This window comes from Callospermophilus lateralis, chromosome X (assembly GCF_048772815.1).
Source record: "Callospermophilus lateralis isolate mCalLat2 chromosome X, mCalLat2.hap1, whole genome shotgun sequence".
NCBI lineage: Eukaryota > Metazoa > Chordata > Mammalia > Rodentia > Sciuridae > Callospermophilus > Callospermophilus lateralis.
Window position 1 is genome coordinate 52,014,413 of NC_135325.1, and position 17,354 is coordinate 52,031,766.

Consider the following 17,354-nt stretch of genomic DNA (forward strand, 5'->3'; position numbering starts at 1 on the left):
TCTTGAAGAAAAAATAAAAGGTTGTTTACAGCAAAAAGCTACCTGTAGGCACATAATTACATATCTAAATGGGCTTTAAGCAGAAAAGCAGCTAAATCACAAGGGTCAGGTGAGACACTGCATGGAGTGGGGACTGTGTCTCCATCATCTTAGAGTTCTCCAGGAAAGGTCACTTTATCATCTCTTTCCACCACTGTTCTAAGCTGTGCCACCCTGATACACCCTATGCCTTCTAAGTAAAAACACACACACATGTCTGAAATCTTATCTTGTCAACCTTCCTTTTACTTCCTCAAATTAGTTTCAATTTGGGAGAAACTTCTCATGACTCACTGTTTCCCCAACTATATCTCAGGTCAAAACCCTGAGGGCAGCAGATTCCATGGCAGCTTGAGGCATGCCCACCATCTGGGCAGAGGTCTCTCCTGGTTCAAAACCTCCTCTTGGGAAAATTCCCCCGCACCACAACACACTACCCCAGAGTATTCCTTTTCAGCCCCTCTTCTTCTCTTGCAATTGACCAATGAAGGTAGGCCTTGGACTCCAGCTGATGGAAGGCCAGCACACGACATTCAATCCGTTATGACATTGTTGATCCTTGTCAGCAGCACTGCTGTTTCTAAGCCTGGGGAGGTGGGAAGAGGTTGGGTCATATAGGGATTAGAAAGGAGAAGACTAAAGTAGAAAATGAGATGGTGGTGTTCTTACCAGTTCTCTCTCTTTCATTAGCACATCTCCTATAGGGAGGAAAGCTTTCCATTGTAAGTTCAGCCAGCTTCAAGCAGGACTTCTGACCCTGGGATCCCCAAACTTGCTTTTCCCAGGTTCAAGCCAATTTGGTGGTATAAGAAAGGACCTAAGAATCTCAAAGGAACTAAACAGACCAAACCCCAAGGCCCAGGTAGTACATATGGGTCAAAATCAGAACTATCACCAGGGGCCTGGGGAAAGTAAGGACCCACAAAGCACTTACCCTTGGAGGAGGAAGGTCCACACAAGCAGTAGGGTAGAAACACAGTTGGTAATGATCCACATCATTAAGTAGGTTTTGGGGGACTATGGAAATAGGAAAAAGCTCCTGTCAGTGGCCAGATCCCCAAGGGTAGTATATGGGGGGAAATAAGTAAGGAAGTGAGGAACAGGGTTAAGGAGAACAGAGATGAGAGAAGAAGAGGAGCAATGACAGTCCCAGAGCCTTACAATAAGCCAGATGGGGTAATGCATCTGCTGAAGTAGCTGGCAGTCATTGGTGGTGACTGAATCCACTCCTGCACACCAGAGCAGGGAGAAGAGCCAGGGTTTGTTCACTACAAATAGATTCACGGAGACATTATCCTGGTGCAGTGCCCTGTGGAAGTGGAAAAGAGACAGGGAACATCCAGAACAGTGGTGCAGGAGGCATGGAAGGTAGCCTCCTGTGTTAGAATCTACAGTGATGCTGTGGGTATCAGTTCAGTTCTAACTTTGCATAGCAGCCCCTGATCAAAGGTGGCTTTCTTTGCATAGATGAACTCTATCTCTTGGTGGATTCCATCCACAAGTCCTGGCTTTGCTGTCTGGGCCACACAGATGTATCTCTCCTATTTGTCCCATGACAGCCTATTGGAGGTCTGAGGAACACAGGTGATGTCTCTCTGATCCTTCTCTTCTCCAGGGCCAAGAACCCCAATTCCTTCAACCATTACTCTTGGCACCTGGATTATTATTTCCTTCCCTTTACATGCCTTTCTAAATTTGATCTCACTTCAATTTATCAATGTTCCTTTGAAAATATAGAGCCAGCTTCTGAACATTAACTCCCAGACACACTTGAGCCAAGTAAATAAATAAATATTTATTTATTTATTTGGTACTTGGGATTGAACCCAGATGTGCTTTACCACTGAGCTCCATCTCCAGTCCTTTTTATCTATTTTTATTTTTTGATGCTGGAGATTGAACTCAGGGGCGCTTAGCTACTGAGCCACATCCCCAGCCCCTTTTCAATATTTTATTTAGAGACAGGGTCTCGCTGAATTGCTTAGGGCCTCACTAAGTTGCTGACGCTGACTTTGGATTCTGGATCCTCCTGCCTCAGACTCCTGAGCCACTGGGATTAGAGGCGTGCACCACTGGTAGCACCCCGAAAGTCCTTTTCATTTTGAGACAAGGTCTGATTGAGGTGCTGAGGTTGGTCTCAAACTTGCAATCCTCCTGCCTCAGCCTCCCAAGTAGCTTGGATTAGTTTAGGCCAGCTTTGAGCAAAGAAACTTATCTCCTCCTGCCTCTGGATACTATGCCTGCATGAGGGCAGCCTAGACTTAGAATAGCCTTTGGCAATGTCATCTCCCACTGATGACTCACTATGCCCATTGTTCAGGCAAATCCCTGGTCTTTTTCACACATTCCTGCTGATGTCAGTGTTTGTGTAATTGAAATTATTATTATTGTTGTTATTATTTTTATAGTACTGGAAATTGAGCTCAGGGGTACTGTACCACTGAGTTATATCCCCAACATTTTAATCATTTTTTAAAACATTTTGAGACAGATTGTCACTAAATTGCCCAGGTTGGACTCAAACTTGTGATTTTCCTGCCTCAGCCTGCCCAGTCACTGGGATTACAGGCATGTGCCACCATGTCTGGCTTCCCTTTTATATTTTATCTTGATAGGTTTGGCCTATTGTTTTAAAGAACTTAGCCTTCCAGGGCTTTGATTCCATCATCAGTGTAATAATTAACAATACACATCTTTTGGAAACATGAGAGCAGTCGACATTGATCAGGACAAAACTAAGGTGCAGGTTTCTATGTCCTATCTCCCTCCAAGGTGACAACTTAAGGAAAGGCTCTTGACACACTTATGATAACTAAACCATTGTATAGTTCACATTTAAAAAAAATTGAGCACAAGGACATTATAAGCCCTTAGCAACCTCATACTTTGAAGTCCTTCATGTTTACTGGATTGGTCAGCTTCTGAGGCCTAGTTCACATCTGGAACACTGCCATCTCTTTCTCTCTTTTAGATTAATCTTTTTTTTAGGGAGATACTGGGGATTTAACTCAGGGGCACTCGGCCACTGAGTCATATCTCCAGCCCTATTTTTGTATTTTATTTAGAGACAGGGTCTCACTGAGTAGCTTAGTGCCTTACTTTTACTAAGGCTGGCTTTGAACTCTCTATCCTCCTGCCTCATCGTCTGGAGCCACTGGGATTATAGGTATGTGCCACTGTACCCAGCAGATTCATCCTCACTTAAAATGATCCATTCACCATAGAATAAAAGCTAAAGTATTTCTCATGGTCTACAAGGCCCTGCCCAATTTTCCCCCTGGCTCTCTCTCTAGTTTCACCTTCACCTTGCTCATTAGTCTGCTATCCATGCCTTTCTGCATCTCTTCTCATAGTTAGTTCCTTGTGACCACTTAGATTTTGGCTCAGACATCACTTCTTTAGTCACTCTTCCTAATGTAGCAACCCTGCCTTATGTACCATCTCTTTATTCTGAGCCCTAATGACTACTGCATCTCTGTATTTTCTCTTCATGACACTTATCACTACCCAATATGCATGTATTTCAAGTGGCTTATTTGTCTCTTTAACTAGTATGCAAACTCCACCAAAGAATGGACCTTCTCTATCTTATTCATGTTTATGTTCCCAAAGTCTGCAATATATACTACCTGATACACAGCAAGTGTTTGACAAATGCAAGGAGGGCCAAGGTCATTCATTCACTTATACAACATTTTGTATAAGTGAATGTTGTATAAGTGAATGAATGAATAACCTTGGCCCTCCCTGCATTGGTTCTTCCCTGATAGTAAACTTTTGGGTCCTTTGGGTTCCTTTCTCTGGCACTCACTTGATATCTAACAGTGGCAGGTCTTGATATGGGAGGTTGAGAAACTGGGGCCTCTCAGTTATGTTGACTCTTTGCTGTCCATATATCTGGCGCATTCTTGGTGCACGTTGTTGGACATTAGCCCGATCTTCATCTGGTAGCCAAAGGACCTGTGGTTCAGGGAAGATGGGCATGAGGGTGAGGAAGACATAGGGATTGGGATAGGGGCAGGGGCAGAGAGGTTTGGCCATTGAATAGGGTATATAGTTGGGTGGGGGCAACCTTAAAATCATTATCATGGCCTAGGGTAGGCAAGGTGGGAAGAGGGGCAAATGGGGTCCCTTGGGAACCCTGATAATATCACCATGGCTTGGGGCACCCCTGCACTCAGCACAGTCTCCAATGTTTGGTTGACAAAGGTGTCATAGTATGTGTGGTTTTGTGGAGGACGACGCAAGTCAAACATGATGGAAAGGTTGAGGACTGCCGCTTCCTTCAATAGCTCTTCTAATGCTGGTACTGTCTGACTCTCAGCTTCTTTCCGATCAGGGCCTGATAGCTGCTTGGCCCCCCAGAAGGGTTGCCTCTATAAAAAAGGAAAATTCTTTCAATACCAGAATAAGTCTCCAGGTTCCCCCCATTGTCACCATCTTCACTCATCTCCTACTTGGTGTCCAGCTTCTGCCCACCTCTGAGCCAGGGTCTTTCTTTCCCTGAACTGTGATTTTCTTCCAGACTATCTTATACCTTACTCTTTGATTTTAATTACCTACTCTTCTAGTATCCCAACTTCCTTTTTTTCCCCTTACACCTTTTCTTTAGCCTCATGAAGATCTCTGGGATCCTGACCCTTTGGTTTCCTTCCAGTCTTTCAGCCCCTTTCTGCTTGCACCTACATCCCCCACCCATTGTCTATCCATAGATTGAAATTATTTTTCCACAGTGCTGTCTAAATTCTCTGAATTCAGTGTTGCTATTATTCCCATTGTTCATAAGTGCTGTCAACTGCCATCCTGATCCACTTGCCCTACAATTCCTAAAGCCTGATCCAATTCCTCAACTGTCTCCTCCATCCCTAGAATGGGGTGCTGAGTGCTGCCATAGGAGAGCATAGCATGTGGCACTGCTGACACTGTTGTCCTGATTTTTGCTCAGTGGTGCTTAGAAAGCCTTTCACTTGCTCTTGATTTGTTCCCTCTCCCATTCCCCCAGTAGCTATCCCAAGACCCTGCCGTTCTGCTTGCCTTCCCTTATGGTCAATGAATAACCTCACTTCCTGTTTGAAGACAAAGATAAAGTTAGCTATCTAACACTTGTATTGAGTACTTACTATGTGCAAAACAGTGTTCCAAGTACTTCATGTGCATGAACTGACTTAATCCTCCCAATAACCCTATAAGGTAGGTGCTGCTATTATTTTCATTGTTTGTAAGAAGAAACCAATGCACAAATTGACTAAGGAATGTTGCCCAGAGTCACATAGCCAGTAAGTGGTGGAGCCAGGTTTCAAACTCAGACATCACTTGTTCCTAATCAGTCTGATATGTCATCATATATAAATTTTTAAAAAATTGCAAAAATAAAAACCTGATTGCAAGTCTGTGTCATGATTCTATTTATGTAACATTTATATATATATGCATATATATGTATGTGAATATATATCTATATCTATATATCTCCAACTGTGAATAGTGAATATTTCAGATGGGTTGGATTATGAGAAACTTCGATTTCTGGATTCTCTGATTTTTTACTTTTTTTTTAAACAACAAACAAGTATTAATTTTATAATCAGGAGAAGAGGAACTGAAAAAACAAAGTATTCTTTTAAATATTTTTCACCACCTACAGGATTGAAGTCCACACTTCTGGGTCTGGCATTCAAAGCCCGTAAGACTTAAGCCTCTGCTTCCCACCACTCCTATGAATTGTATCTCCCAATTATATTGAGCTACCGTTTTTCCTCTGGGAACACACTTTTTCATAGTTCTGGCCTTTATTACATGCTCTTCCCTCTGACTAGAATTCCCTGTTGCCAGGGCTAGAGGTTACCTTAGTGTTTGCCTAGTATGTACAAAGCCCTGGGTTTCATCCCCAATACTGCAAAAATAATTCTCTGTCCTTGTTTTACCCATCTTATGAGCAAACTTTCATGTCACTTGATATATATATATATATATATATATATATATATTTTTTTTTTTTTTCAGTACTGGAATTGAACCCAGGGTCTCATGTTTGCTAGGCAAGTGATCTATCATCACTGGGCTCCATCCATATCCCTTTTAAAATTTTCATTTTGAGACAGGGCTAAGTTATCCAGGCTAGCCTTGAATTTACAATTCTCTTGCTTTGGCCTCCTGAGAAACTAGGATTACATTCTTCCCTCACTTTTTTTTTAAACCCAGTGGACATTTTATCACTTAGCTACATCTCTCGTCTCTGGCCTTTCTCTCTCTTTCTCTCTCTCTCTCTCTCTCTCTCTCTCTGTGTGTGTGTGTGTGTGTGTGTGTGTGTGTGTGTGTTGCTGGGGATCAAATCTAGGGCCTTGGGCCTTGTACATTCTAGGCAAGCACTCTACCATTGAAATATGTCCTCAATCCCCTCCCCAAACCTATTTTTTCCAGAAAGGGTCTTGCTAAATTATCTAGGCTGACCTCTAACTTGCATACCTTAGCTTCCCTAGTTGCTGGGACTGCAGGCATGTGCCACTGTGCCTAGCTTATAGCTGGGATTATAGGTGTGTGCCACTGCACAGCTAAGACAAATATTTTTATTGTTCTAGATTTCCTATTCTACCTGTCTGCAGCCTGGGCTCTCTTCCTTACTAGATGGGAGTGACTTGAGGGCAGACACTGCGTTTCTAAGGGCCAGCATACGGCTCAGCAGATGCTTATTAGTGGGTTGAACCCTGCCCTCTCCAAGTATCCCTGCAGATGGCAGCCTCTTCTCATATGCTCTCCTCACCTCTAAGAACCAGGTCCCAGCATTGAGTCTCTTTAGTTCAGCCCAGGAGAATTCGCTGCTGTGGGCTGTGGTTCGGGCTGGGAACACAGAGGCTACATCCGTGGTTCTGCTCAGCTTCTCATCATGCATGAGAAATGGGACCCCGTCGGAGCTAAGAGCATAAAGGGCATCAGAGGGTCAAGCTCTGGAGCTGTTCATTTTTTCCAGAGCTCCTGCCCTGTGTCCATCATCCCCCAAATCCCCTGAGCCCCACCCTCCATCACCTGACCATCACATCAGTCTCAAACACAGCAGCTCCACATTCCGCGGTCTTCCGCAGGGACATCAGGGTGTTCTCGGGGGCCAGCTGGGAAAGAGAGGTGGTAATAGGGAAGGGTGGGAGTTTGGGGACCTCCAGGCCTGGCCCCTGCAACGGACAGGAGCTGATTCTCCTTGCTCTCCCAGAATCTTGCCCGTTACTCACCATGGGGGCCCCTCGGTGTCCCACCAGCCCAGGCTTAGTGGGTAAGTCTGTGGGTTCCATGATGCAGGGTGAGGAGATGAATAGGGGGGCCAGGTAGATGACCAGGGCAACTCCAGAAAATAGGAACAGTAGCAGAATCTTGGGACCTGTGGGGATTAGGACAGACTTTGGGGAAAGGCATTGCTGGAGCTCTAGAGAGAAGGTAGAGTGCAGGTACAGCAAACTGGGTGAGCAGCAGGAGGCAGAAGCACTAATAGTCAAAGAGGATGAGTGGGTGGGGGGTGTAATTGGCACCTCTTGGGCGGATACGGTAGAAGGTATCAGCCACAGGCCAGGCCAGGAGGGTGATTCCAGCGACTGCTCCAATATGAAGGAATGGGGCTGTGGCCTGTGGACAAGAGCTGGTGAGCAGGGCTCTTCTTCCTAGTGCCCTTCTCCCTCCTCTCTTAGGGCCTGACTGTTGGAGTTCAGAGCCACCTGCAGTTTGGGGGGACCAGGAAGCAGTATATTCTGGGATTGGCCACAGGCCATGCCATCAACTGGAGATCTGCCACTCACCTGCAGTGACAGACGTAAGCTATGCCACTCCTGTCGCCATTTGATGTCCAGTCCCACAAGGCCAGTGGCCACAAGAAGCATAATGAGGAGCAGCAGCACCTGAAGGGTCAGGGATGAATGGGTCTCTCTTTGTCAACTTGGACTTTTGATTACCTGGGCTGCCCCTCCCTCTGTTGAGGCAGGATCTCTCCCTTCCTCTGACACATCAGCTTTCCTTCTTTGACTCAATAAATATACTGGGTTTCAGGATCTGAGCTTGACCCCATGGATATACAAATGAAGTCTTCAATATGAATACATGACCAGTGAAACTCCACATCATGTACAACCACAAGAATGGGACCCTAAGTTATACTCCATGTATGTATGATATTTCAAAATATACTCTATTGTCATATATATCTAAACAGAACAAATAAAAAAGAAAACAAAAATAAAAACAAAAATGAAGTCTTCAGCAAACAGCCAGCCAAGCCCTGGGCCTAGTGGCTCCCTCTCCCACTCACTATCATCCTCACTGTACCTTGTGGAGACTGTGCAGATGCAGAGGTTGTCCACAGAGCTGCAGGAGCAGGGCCAGGAGCTAGGGGTAGAGGGTAGTAGGACTTAGGAGGTGCCAAAAGCAGGGCAAGGTCACTATAAAGGGTTTTGCATTCTAGAACCTCCCTCCCACCCAAGAATTATCCTCCTCCCCTCAGTGGCCAGGATGAGAACAAGAGGGCAGAGGTGAGCAGGAAAGAAGGGCTGAGGTCAGGGTTAGGTTGGCTGTCCCTTTACCCACCAATAGCAAGGATGCATATGTGACCAGTAGAGAGATGACCAGCAGGAATGCCAGGGACCAGTCCATCCAGTGTCCCCAGTGGCGGAATAAGAATCTGTGGGAGGGGAGAAGGAGGTGTCTAAGTGGAGGAAGGGCTCTCATTAGTGACCTGAGGGGATTTGGGGTGAGTGGATCCAGGAGGACCAGAAGGAGTGAGGGAAAGTCCATGGGGCCAGGGCTCCAAGGACTGGGGAGATTTCATGGAAGGATTTTCTAAGAAGGTTGGAGAGTAGGAGAGCTAGGGCTGGTCAATGATCAATGGTTAAGGCTGAGCACCCAAGGGTCCCTAGGGAAGGGAGTAGGTTGACATATATGCTGAGGAAAGGGTGGGGCCCATGACACACTCATTGAAGTTGTGCAGGTCATTGAGAAGGATGAGCCCGATGTACAGCCAGCCCAGGGAGAGGAGGAAGGTGAGGAAGAGCAGGCCAAACCAGATACAGTCGCACTGTAAAGGGGCAGGAGAGAAGCTCACAGATGATGGATCCCCATCTCGCGCTCAGAGTCCCCAATGGGTGGCAGCTCAAGAGAGCTTCCTGCCACGCATTGGGCTGCTCTGCTCTGGGCTGCTCTTTCCATATTTGAGGGAGATTTTCTTTCTGGGGAGAGAAAAACCCCTTCCTCCCAGCTGCCTAGGAGCACAATTGGCCTCCTTATCCCCTCCGATCAGCGTCTGCCTTCTGCCTTCCAGCCTCCCCCCCAACCCTACTCCACCTTGCTCGTTTTCATCCTCTCTTTGGGGCATTTCCTCCAGTGGCAGCTATACAGGCAGTGGAGGCAGCGGGCCCAGACGGAACAGCAGCCAGGGGCCATGGTGAAGGCCTGGGGGAAGGGACACTCGGCCATCAGGGACCCTGGCAGAGGGCATATCCCAGCCTCCCTCCCAGACATCTGAGGAGCCCGTGGGAGGGGCAGTCCTGGGCCGCTGCTCAGCAACGGAGGGAGGTCACGGCCCAAAGTGCTGGATTGTATGAGGTGAATAACCGTGGCTCCATGCCTGGCAAAGAGTCTCTGGGGTCATTCTGTCCCCTTGATTCTCCATACCTGGAAGGTCAATGGAACATCCAGGAGGTCCAACCTTTTTGCAGGCAGAATACATACCCACTCTCTCCAGCTCCTCCCTATTTAACTGCATCCAGCTCTGGGGTTGGAGTGCTTACCCAGGGTGGAAACTCAGGAAAACTGCCCCAGGGTGGGGCAAACTCAGTTCAGCAAGTTGAGGCAGATCTGGCCAAGTTTGAGGCAGCCCCATGTTAAGTTACCTTCCACCCCAGGAAGCAGGAGTAACCTGAAGCAGAGGTTCCAGCTCTGACCTGGGGCTAAGGGAGGCCTAGCTAGTTGGCTAGTTGCTATGGATACAGAGATTGTACAAACCACAAAGCCCTGACTGAAAGATTCTCTGTGTCCACTTCCCAGGGGGTAGGGGGCACTGCCAATAAGAGAAAGCTTTGAGGGGGAACAGGTTGCCTGGGTCACTTCCAGATTTCTAAAGGAACCATTTTTGTATCTGCACACTTCTAGAAAATCCAAGCCCTCCCACCCTAGTCTTGTCCTTTCCTGCCCAGTCATCCTGCCCAGTCACACACCCCCCCCACCAGAAACCCAGTCCCCGCCTTCCCCGCCCCACCCTCTAAGTTAGCTTTGGTGAAAGTACAATACACACAGGGCAAAGGTGTGTATGTGGGGGTGTGGTTGTCTTGGGGCAGGGGCTCCTTTTGCCTTGGGCTTCTGGGTCTGGCTGATCCTCTAATGGTCTGGATATGTGATTATGGTTCTACATGAGAGTGTGTGCAATTTGTTAGGGTACGTATGCATGTGTGCACCAGTGGCTGTCAGGATGAATGGGTTTCTAGATGACTTGGAGTATGTGAAGGAGCTCTTGAGTACATCTAAAGTGTATATGTGTGTGTGTGTGTGTGTGTGTGTGTGTGTGTGTGTGTGTATGTTTGTGTGGTCTAAGAAACAGGACCCTTTGCCATCTAGGCTCCCTTGAGGCTGTGGAATCTTAGGGGAAAATATAGTGGCTGGGCCTCTTCAAGAAGGATGGGTGTGGCTGCTCCTTAAATGACCCCCTTACTTTATGCTCACCTTAGGAAAGGAGGGATGGGGCAGGGGGAGTGGGGGGTTAGACTTGGGGGGAAGGAAATCTCTCCCCCCTCCCTGAACCCATTCCGAGGAGTCAGCCAACCCAGAGGAAGGCCCCTGGGCTGTTGTAGCCTGCTCTGGGCTCTGATCCACACCTCTTGCCTCCCCTAGGGTCTTACCCTTGCACCCCAGATTGCCTTCTAGACTCCCACCTCCCTCCAGGAGCTACCTGTAGGATCTGAGCAGCCTGAGAACCCCAAGCAGGGGATCTGACAAGGGCTCTTCTCAATCCCTGGGCCCGGTAATTATCTGGTGGAACCAGTCTTTACCTCCCAGCTCCCGCCTGTAGCCCCCAGCCTTCCCAAGCCCTCACACCTTATCTCAGCGGCAGCTCTGCTCTGGTCTCTGCTCTGCACTGCTTCTCAGCTCCACTCCGAGTTGTCTGCCTCCTCCCTCTTCCAGTCCTTGGCTCAGCCCCACCAGTCAAACAGGTGGCACTGTTGCCACCTACAGGAGGATGTGTGGGTCCTCTCTGAAGGCCTGCTGCTTGCTGCTCTATGGCCTGGCTTGGCCAGGGTGGGAAGACAGGAGGGAGCAAGTGGGAGGGAGAGCAGCTCTGCTTCTTTACTCGCTGGCGGTCAGGGGGCTTGGGGCGAGGAATTCCTTTGTGCAGCCTTCCCCATCCCTCTGTCCCTCCTCCTATTCCCCTCCCAGTCACTGCCGGGGCTTTGTCCTGGCTCAGGGAGGCGAGGGCTGAGGGCACTAGCGGCAGCTGGAGGCTGGGAGGGGGGAGGTGACCACGCAACTTTGCAACTTGGCAGTGAGAAGGGGCCCTGCTAGCCCCCTGGAAACGCGCTTGTGTGAGGAAGTCTAGCTAGCATCCAGTCTCAAGCTCCCTGGGTATACAGCTTTGATTCATTAGCCTGCCTGTCTTCCCTCTTGGGCTCCTACTTTTAATTTTGCAAGGTACATCACTGAGACTTGTAGTTGAAAGCTACTTCCTGAATTCGGGGTAACAGGTTGCTTTGTTTCTGGACCCCTGGACCAGGGGTCCCTAGGGTCCTTGTGGATCTGGGGTGACAGTAGCCTGTTCCTTGGCTTGCTACTCCATGCAAGATGTTCATTCAGGTCATGCTGAGACTTGTATCATTCCTGCTGCCATGTCCCCAGAGCATCAAGTCTCTATGAATCACTGTGAGGAGTGTATAGTATGTTGAGATCTCAGGCTTTTTGGAAGATGAACACACACAGAAGATGCTGTTACTCTAACATCAGCAGGAGAGGGTGGCCTGGCAAGTTGTTAATTTAGTGTAAAGCACAGAGGTTGGCATGGGCTAGGGGCTGGGGACTGGCTTGATGGGCTGACCCTCTCTGCATTCTGGCTGATGCAGTGACTTGAGGTCCAGGGGCTAGCACAGTGTTGGTGGGAAAGAATATCATCTCTAGGGATAAGCCATCTCCCCCTCCCCCTACAGGCACTGGATTTCAAACAGTGAGAAGGAAGACTGGCTCTCCTCTGCCAAGAGCTGGCCCCCTCCCTCTCTGCCTTTTCATTGTATCCAAAGGCTCTAGTTGGCAATGGCAGAGGCTCCCTTGCTCTCTCAGAATTAAAATGCAAAGAGAAGCAGGGCTGCTTTCTGGCAGGAGGCCAGGGAGGGCCAGTGGGTCACCCAGTCCTCGGCAGGCTTCATTCTAGGCAGGTTGTTGTTCAATTTCCTTTGCTTAGACTGTGGTGGATTCTAGAGTCTTAGCTTTTAAGTTCTTGGGGATGGTGTGGGAGCTTTGTAACTGGGATTCAATATGCACAAATATGAATCCCTGGGCTTGTGAACTCCCAAAAGGCTACAAGTCCAATCAGGAACCTGTGTATGATGTTCCAGGGCTGGCACCCTTTTAACTTTTTTTTTTTTGAATTTTTTAACATTTATTTATTAGTTTTTCTGCAGATACAACATCTTCGTTTGTACGTGGTGCTGAGGATCGAACCCGGGCTGCATGCATGCCAGGTGAGCACGATACCGCTTGAGCCACATCCCCAGCCCCCCCCCGCCCTTTAACTTTAAGCAGAGATGGAGAACACTCTGAAAGAAGAAAGCAAGTAGCCAGCACTGTTCTGTCCTGGAACTGATGAACAGCAGTATGGTCCCACATCAAGAAATTGGGCTGCAGGGCATTAGAAAGTGATACATTAGCCAGGTGTGATGGTGCATATCTATAATCTCAGTGACTCAGAGGCTCAGGTAGGAGGGTCACAAATGTGAGGCCATCGATAGCAACTTAGCAAGGCCCAAAGCAACTTAGTGAGACCCTGTCTCAAAATAAAAATTAAAAAGGGCTGGGGATGTGGCTCAGTGGTAAAGTGTGTCTGGGTTCAATCCCTAGCACCAAAAAAAAAAAAAAAAAAAAAAAAAGTCACACATCAGATAGGTTAAGGTCTTAGCTTTATTATTCCAAACTTTATGATTCTAGATAAGTAGTTACCTAACTTCTTTGTACATCAGTGCTCTACTTTGGACCTGGAATGTTTCTCAAAGGCTCATGTGTTAAAAACTTGGTTCTCAACCTGTGGCACTCTTTGGGAAGGTGTGGAACCTTTAAGAGGTGGGGCCTAGTGGAAGGTGCTCAGTTCATTGGGAATGTGCCCTTGAAGGGGACAGTGGGACCCCAGCTTCTTCCGCTTGTTTGCATTCTGGCCATGAGGTGAGCAGTTTTGCTTCACCGTATGCTTCTACCATGATATGCTGCCTCATTACAGGCCCCAAAGTAAATAGAACCAACAAACTATGTAGTAGAACCTCTGAAACTATGAGCTAAAATAAACCTATTCTCTTCAGAAACTGATTATCTCTGCTGTGAAGCTGATTAACACACTATTTCCTCATCAGCAAAATAAGCATTTTTTTGTGAGGAGCAAGTAAAATTATGGCAGGAACATGGAGATGCTTAATAAATGTAGTTCCTTCCTCCCAGATGTGGAGGCAGGCAGATTTTAGAGTAGAGGTCTGGCTACTGGCCTTGCTACTGTTATTCGAGTTTCTTAGGGTAGCAAAGCAACATAAGATAAAATATGGTAATCTATAACTCTCCTCTGAGAAAGAGAGTAGCTATACAAAAAGACAGGGTGGGCTGGTGGTATAACACAGTGCTTAGCACATGTGAGGCCCTAGGTTCCATTCCCTAGCACTGCAAAAAAGAAAAAAAGTGGTAAGCAACTTCCCCCAAAAGGTAGGTTCAGGAACTTTTTAAAAAAATATATTTTTAGTTGTAGATGGACACAATATCTTTATCTATTTATTTATTTTTATGTGTTGCCAAGGATTGAACCCAGTGTCTCACACTGGGTGAGGCAGGCACTCTACAACTGAGCTACAGCCTCAGTCCCATCAGGAACTTTTAATCAATATCCTTACAGCTTTCCTAGGGGCTAGGGAACACAGGTTGAATTTTGTTTCTCTATCTAGCACCAAAGGATCTTCCCAAACAGTAGATGGGCTAAATTTTATTTATTTATTTAACATTTAAAAATATTTTATTTACTTAAGTAACATGGAAGACAATTGAGGGTCCTGTCAAAATACTTAAAATCCATACTCAGGGCAATAAAGATCCCTGCCCATTCTTGAGGTGGGGTAAAGAGTTTGAGCCAAGCCTCCATCCTGGGCCAGGCTCCTCCATTAAGCTGAGACAATTTATAGGGAAAAGCCTTGGCCTCATCTCCATCAGGAGACAGACATAACTGCTCACAAATGAAAAAAAAAAAAGCTAGATTGTGCTGAGGACTGGTTCCTGATGAGTCATTGGAGGGTCAGTTGGTTTTCTCTTCAGTAGGTGGCTCAGCACCTTCTGGAGAAGAAAGAGTAGCAGTCTGGGAAGGGGCTGGAGACTAAGGGTCAACATTCAACAAACTTCCCCTTCCCTTTAGTATCACTGTCTCTTTTCTTAACAGCAAGAAATCTGAAATCCAGAGAAGTCATTAGAAAACCCCTGTTGGCTGCAACCTGAAAATGTCTTCTAAGGCAGACGGGGTAGAAATGGTGACTTCAGCTTCAGTGGGCATCTTCTTCAATAGGGGAGCAACCAGAGAAGAAGCTGGTATTGCTGGCCAGTGCTCGCTTTTTTTTCTTCCCTGGAGCCTTATTTTCTCGGGCTTCTGTTGCTGTATGTTTCAGTTCTGGGAGGTCCAAGGAGGGCACAGTTGGAGTAAGCTTCTTTAATAGCACCTGCTCCACATCATACATCTCTTTCAAAATCTAGGAAGAACAGACACAAGTTTGAATAGACTTTGGAAAGAGGCAGTACAAATGCTTAACAAATTCCCAGTAATACATGGTATCCCCTAAGATTGCTCTATTAAATAAACAAACCATTCCAGTCAATGCCCAATTTCCAGTTCCCAGAAAGTGGATAATAAATTTTTTTTCAAATCAGACTCTGTCATAGCTAGTGCAGTGATGGATGCTAATATAGTTTTCCAGTGCCTGCCTTATAGCCAACCTACCTTGCTGTTGGGAGTGGCACAGACGGGGTTGAAGAAGCTCAATCCTGGGGTCACCTCTGTGGGATCCTCCAGTTTGAAGGAGCCTTCGGAATCCTGGGTCCGTTCAACAGTGCCCAAGCTATCCTGAGAATCAGCCAGACGGGCATATTCTAAATTTGGCTACCAGGGTTACAAAATCAGTATGCTCCTCTCTAGCCAGGGAGGTCCCAGTTCTAATCAGTCAATCTAATCTTGACTGGTCAATCTAAGCAAGTCTTAGGGAGACCACACCTGGGCGGTCATAGAGCTTGACATGCTCTGTCCCTGAAGGAATGAAGCAATGCTTGGGGGTAGCCTCTGAGGCAGAGGTCTCAATAGGATAGCAGCACAGGACACAAGGCTAGATTTCAAACAAGGCCAAGTCTTGGTCTTTCTTTCTTTTTGGTTGTTGCTGGGGATTGAACCCAGGGTCTTGTGCATGTAAGGCAAGCTCTCTACCAACTGAACTATATCCTCAGCCCTTGGGTCATTTCTTTGATTAAACTTCTCCTCTCTATAATCTATGATAACACCACTATAGGGTGTTGCCTGTATTAGTATTTCTTTTAGGTAAGGAAACTATGTCCAAGAGAGAAGTCGCTTAGGTAACAAGGTGACTGTGTAGAACTTGGATTAGAATTATATAGCCTGTTGTTATGGAAACAGGCCTGGATTAAGAGTCAGAAAGCCTGGCATCTAATCAAGTGAGTCACTTAAACTTATCTCTGGGCTTTAGTTTTCTTTTCTGTAACATGGAAGCAATGGACTAGACCAGTAGTTTTTATAACTGAAATCCTAAGAGGAAGTCCAATATATGAATAAATAAATTTGGCTGAAATGTGTTTGAGCCCCTTCAGGCCACACCTGTTAGCCCAGAAGCCCTTCCATGTAATAATCAACTACAGGACTCTAGAAACCAAAATGAAAAACCTTGGAAATAAGGTCCTTACTACTTCTTTTTTTTTTTCTCTTTCCAGAGCCCCTTCTGGGTCTCGGGCTCCTACTACTTCTATGATCCTTATCTTGATCTCTAGCTTGCTGCTTTAGTTCTCTGATGCTTACCTATCTTCTAAGTATTTTAATAGAAGACCCATGGCAAAACTGTTTATGTGTAGTTGGTCAAGAAATGCATGATGAACGATCATTAGACTACACTTGGTAGACTTATTTTATGTCCTATGAAAAGTTGTAGCAATAAGTTTTGCCATGGACATAGGTAGTTGTAAGGCAAGTACAGGGATCTGATCTGCTTGGTACTATTCTTTTCAGGGCACATTTTGTGCCCTGATGTTGCTATCCTGGGAGGAAAAAAAAAAGGAAGATAGCTACATTTACATAATACAGTAAGAGTCACAATGACTATTAGAGAGACCTGGTTCCTGTGGGTCTTCTCCTAGAGCCATGGAATAGCTGGTTCCCATGGAGAGGCTCTAATAACTAATGACTCAAGATGTCAGAAGGATTAACTTCTTTCCTGGAAGTTGCCAGCTCAGCACGTGGCTCTTACAGTTCCAGCTAAGCCTTTGGACTAGTTTGATCCTGCAAGTCTATATGCCTATAAATGCCTGCTTTCTGTTCCGTGTTCCTGCCTCTGAAAGTGTACAGAAACTTTACAATTGCATACTTAGGAATTTCATGGGAAGAGCTGAGGTTTCTGAAGGGGGTGTGTGGACAGGTGAGCAGGGAGAAAGAACTGAAGACTATGCCTTTTTTCTGGGTGCAGAGAGTAGGAGAAGGGTAGGAAGAGCTATATAGGAGACTCCAGGTTGCAGGGTAGAAGGCAGAAAGAGGTTGGAAACTAGTGGGAATCATGAGGGAATGGTGAGGGGTAATGGTTGAGGGGAAATGGTATTGATCCTACCTGGCCTTGCTGGCGGTTCCGACACTTTGTGGGGTCACAGCTACAGGCTACGCCACAGTCTGACTTTTGCTTCCTGCACCCACATTGCTTGTTTCCACACCAGCCCTTGCAGGAACACTACAAAACAAGTTTGTGGAAAGACACATTACTGAAAGGATTAGAAGCCTAGTTTAAAGTGCCTTCCCTTCATTTGCAAGCCTGTATAGAAAAGAAATGGAAAGTACCATCATCTGTATCAAACTTCAATCCCTT

At 46.5% G+C, this 17,354-nt stretch overlaps 2 protein-coding genes across 2 annotated transcripts in view; both read right to left on the reverse strand.

Annotated features, from left to right (window-relative positions):
- Positions 1-572: 572 nt before the first annotated feature.
- Gdpd2 (glycerophosphodiester phosphodiesterase domain containing 2) lies at positions 573-9,444 on the reverse strand. Its single transcript, XM_077107305.1, has 15 exons — positions 9,355-9,444; positions 8,985-9,088; positions 8,602-8,695; positions 8,344-8,403; positions 7,821-7,919; positions 7,557-7,650; positions 7,263-7,408; positions 7,063-7,145; positions 6,800-6,950; positions 4,194-4,415; positions 3,851-3,999; positions 1,201-1,348; positions 974-1,056; positions 709-737; positions 573-625 (listed from the first exon to the last, which is right to left on the reverse strand). The coding sequence occupies exons 1-15, from the start codon at positions 9,367-9,369 to the stop codon at positions 573-575; spliced, it is 1,530 nt and encodes a 509-aa protein (XP_076963420.1). The 5' UTR covers positions 9,370-9,444.
- Positions 9,445-14,771: 5,327 nt separating this feature from the next.
- Kif4a (kinesin family member 4A) overlaps positions 14,772-17,354 on the reverse strand; it is a 122,228-nt gene continuing 119,645 nt past the window's right edge. The window contains exons 29-31 of the mRNA XM_077107092.1: positions 17,103-17,219; positions 15,224-15,346; positions 14,772-14,975 (exon numbers count right to left, since the gene is read on the reverse strand). Of these exons, the coding sequence (XP_076963207.1) occupies positions 14,772-14,975; positions 15,224-15,346; positions 17,103-17,219 (444 nt within the window). The remainder of the gene's footprint in view (positions 14,976-15,223; positions 15,347-17,102; positions 17,220-17,354) is intronic.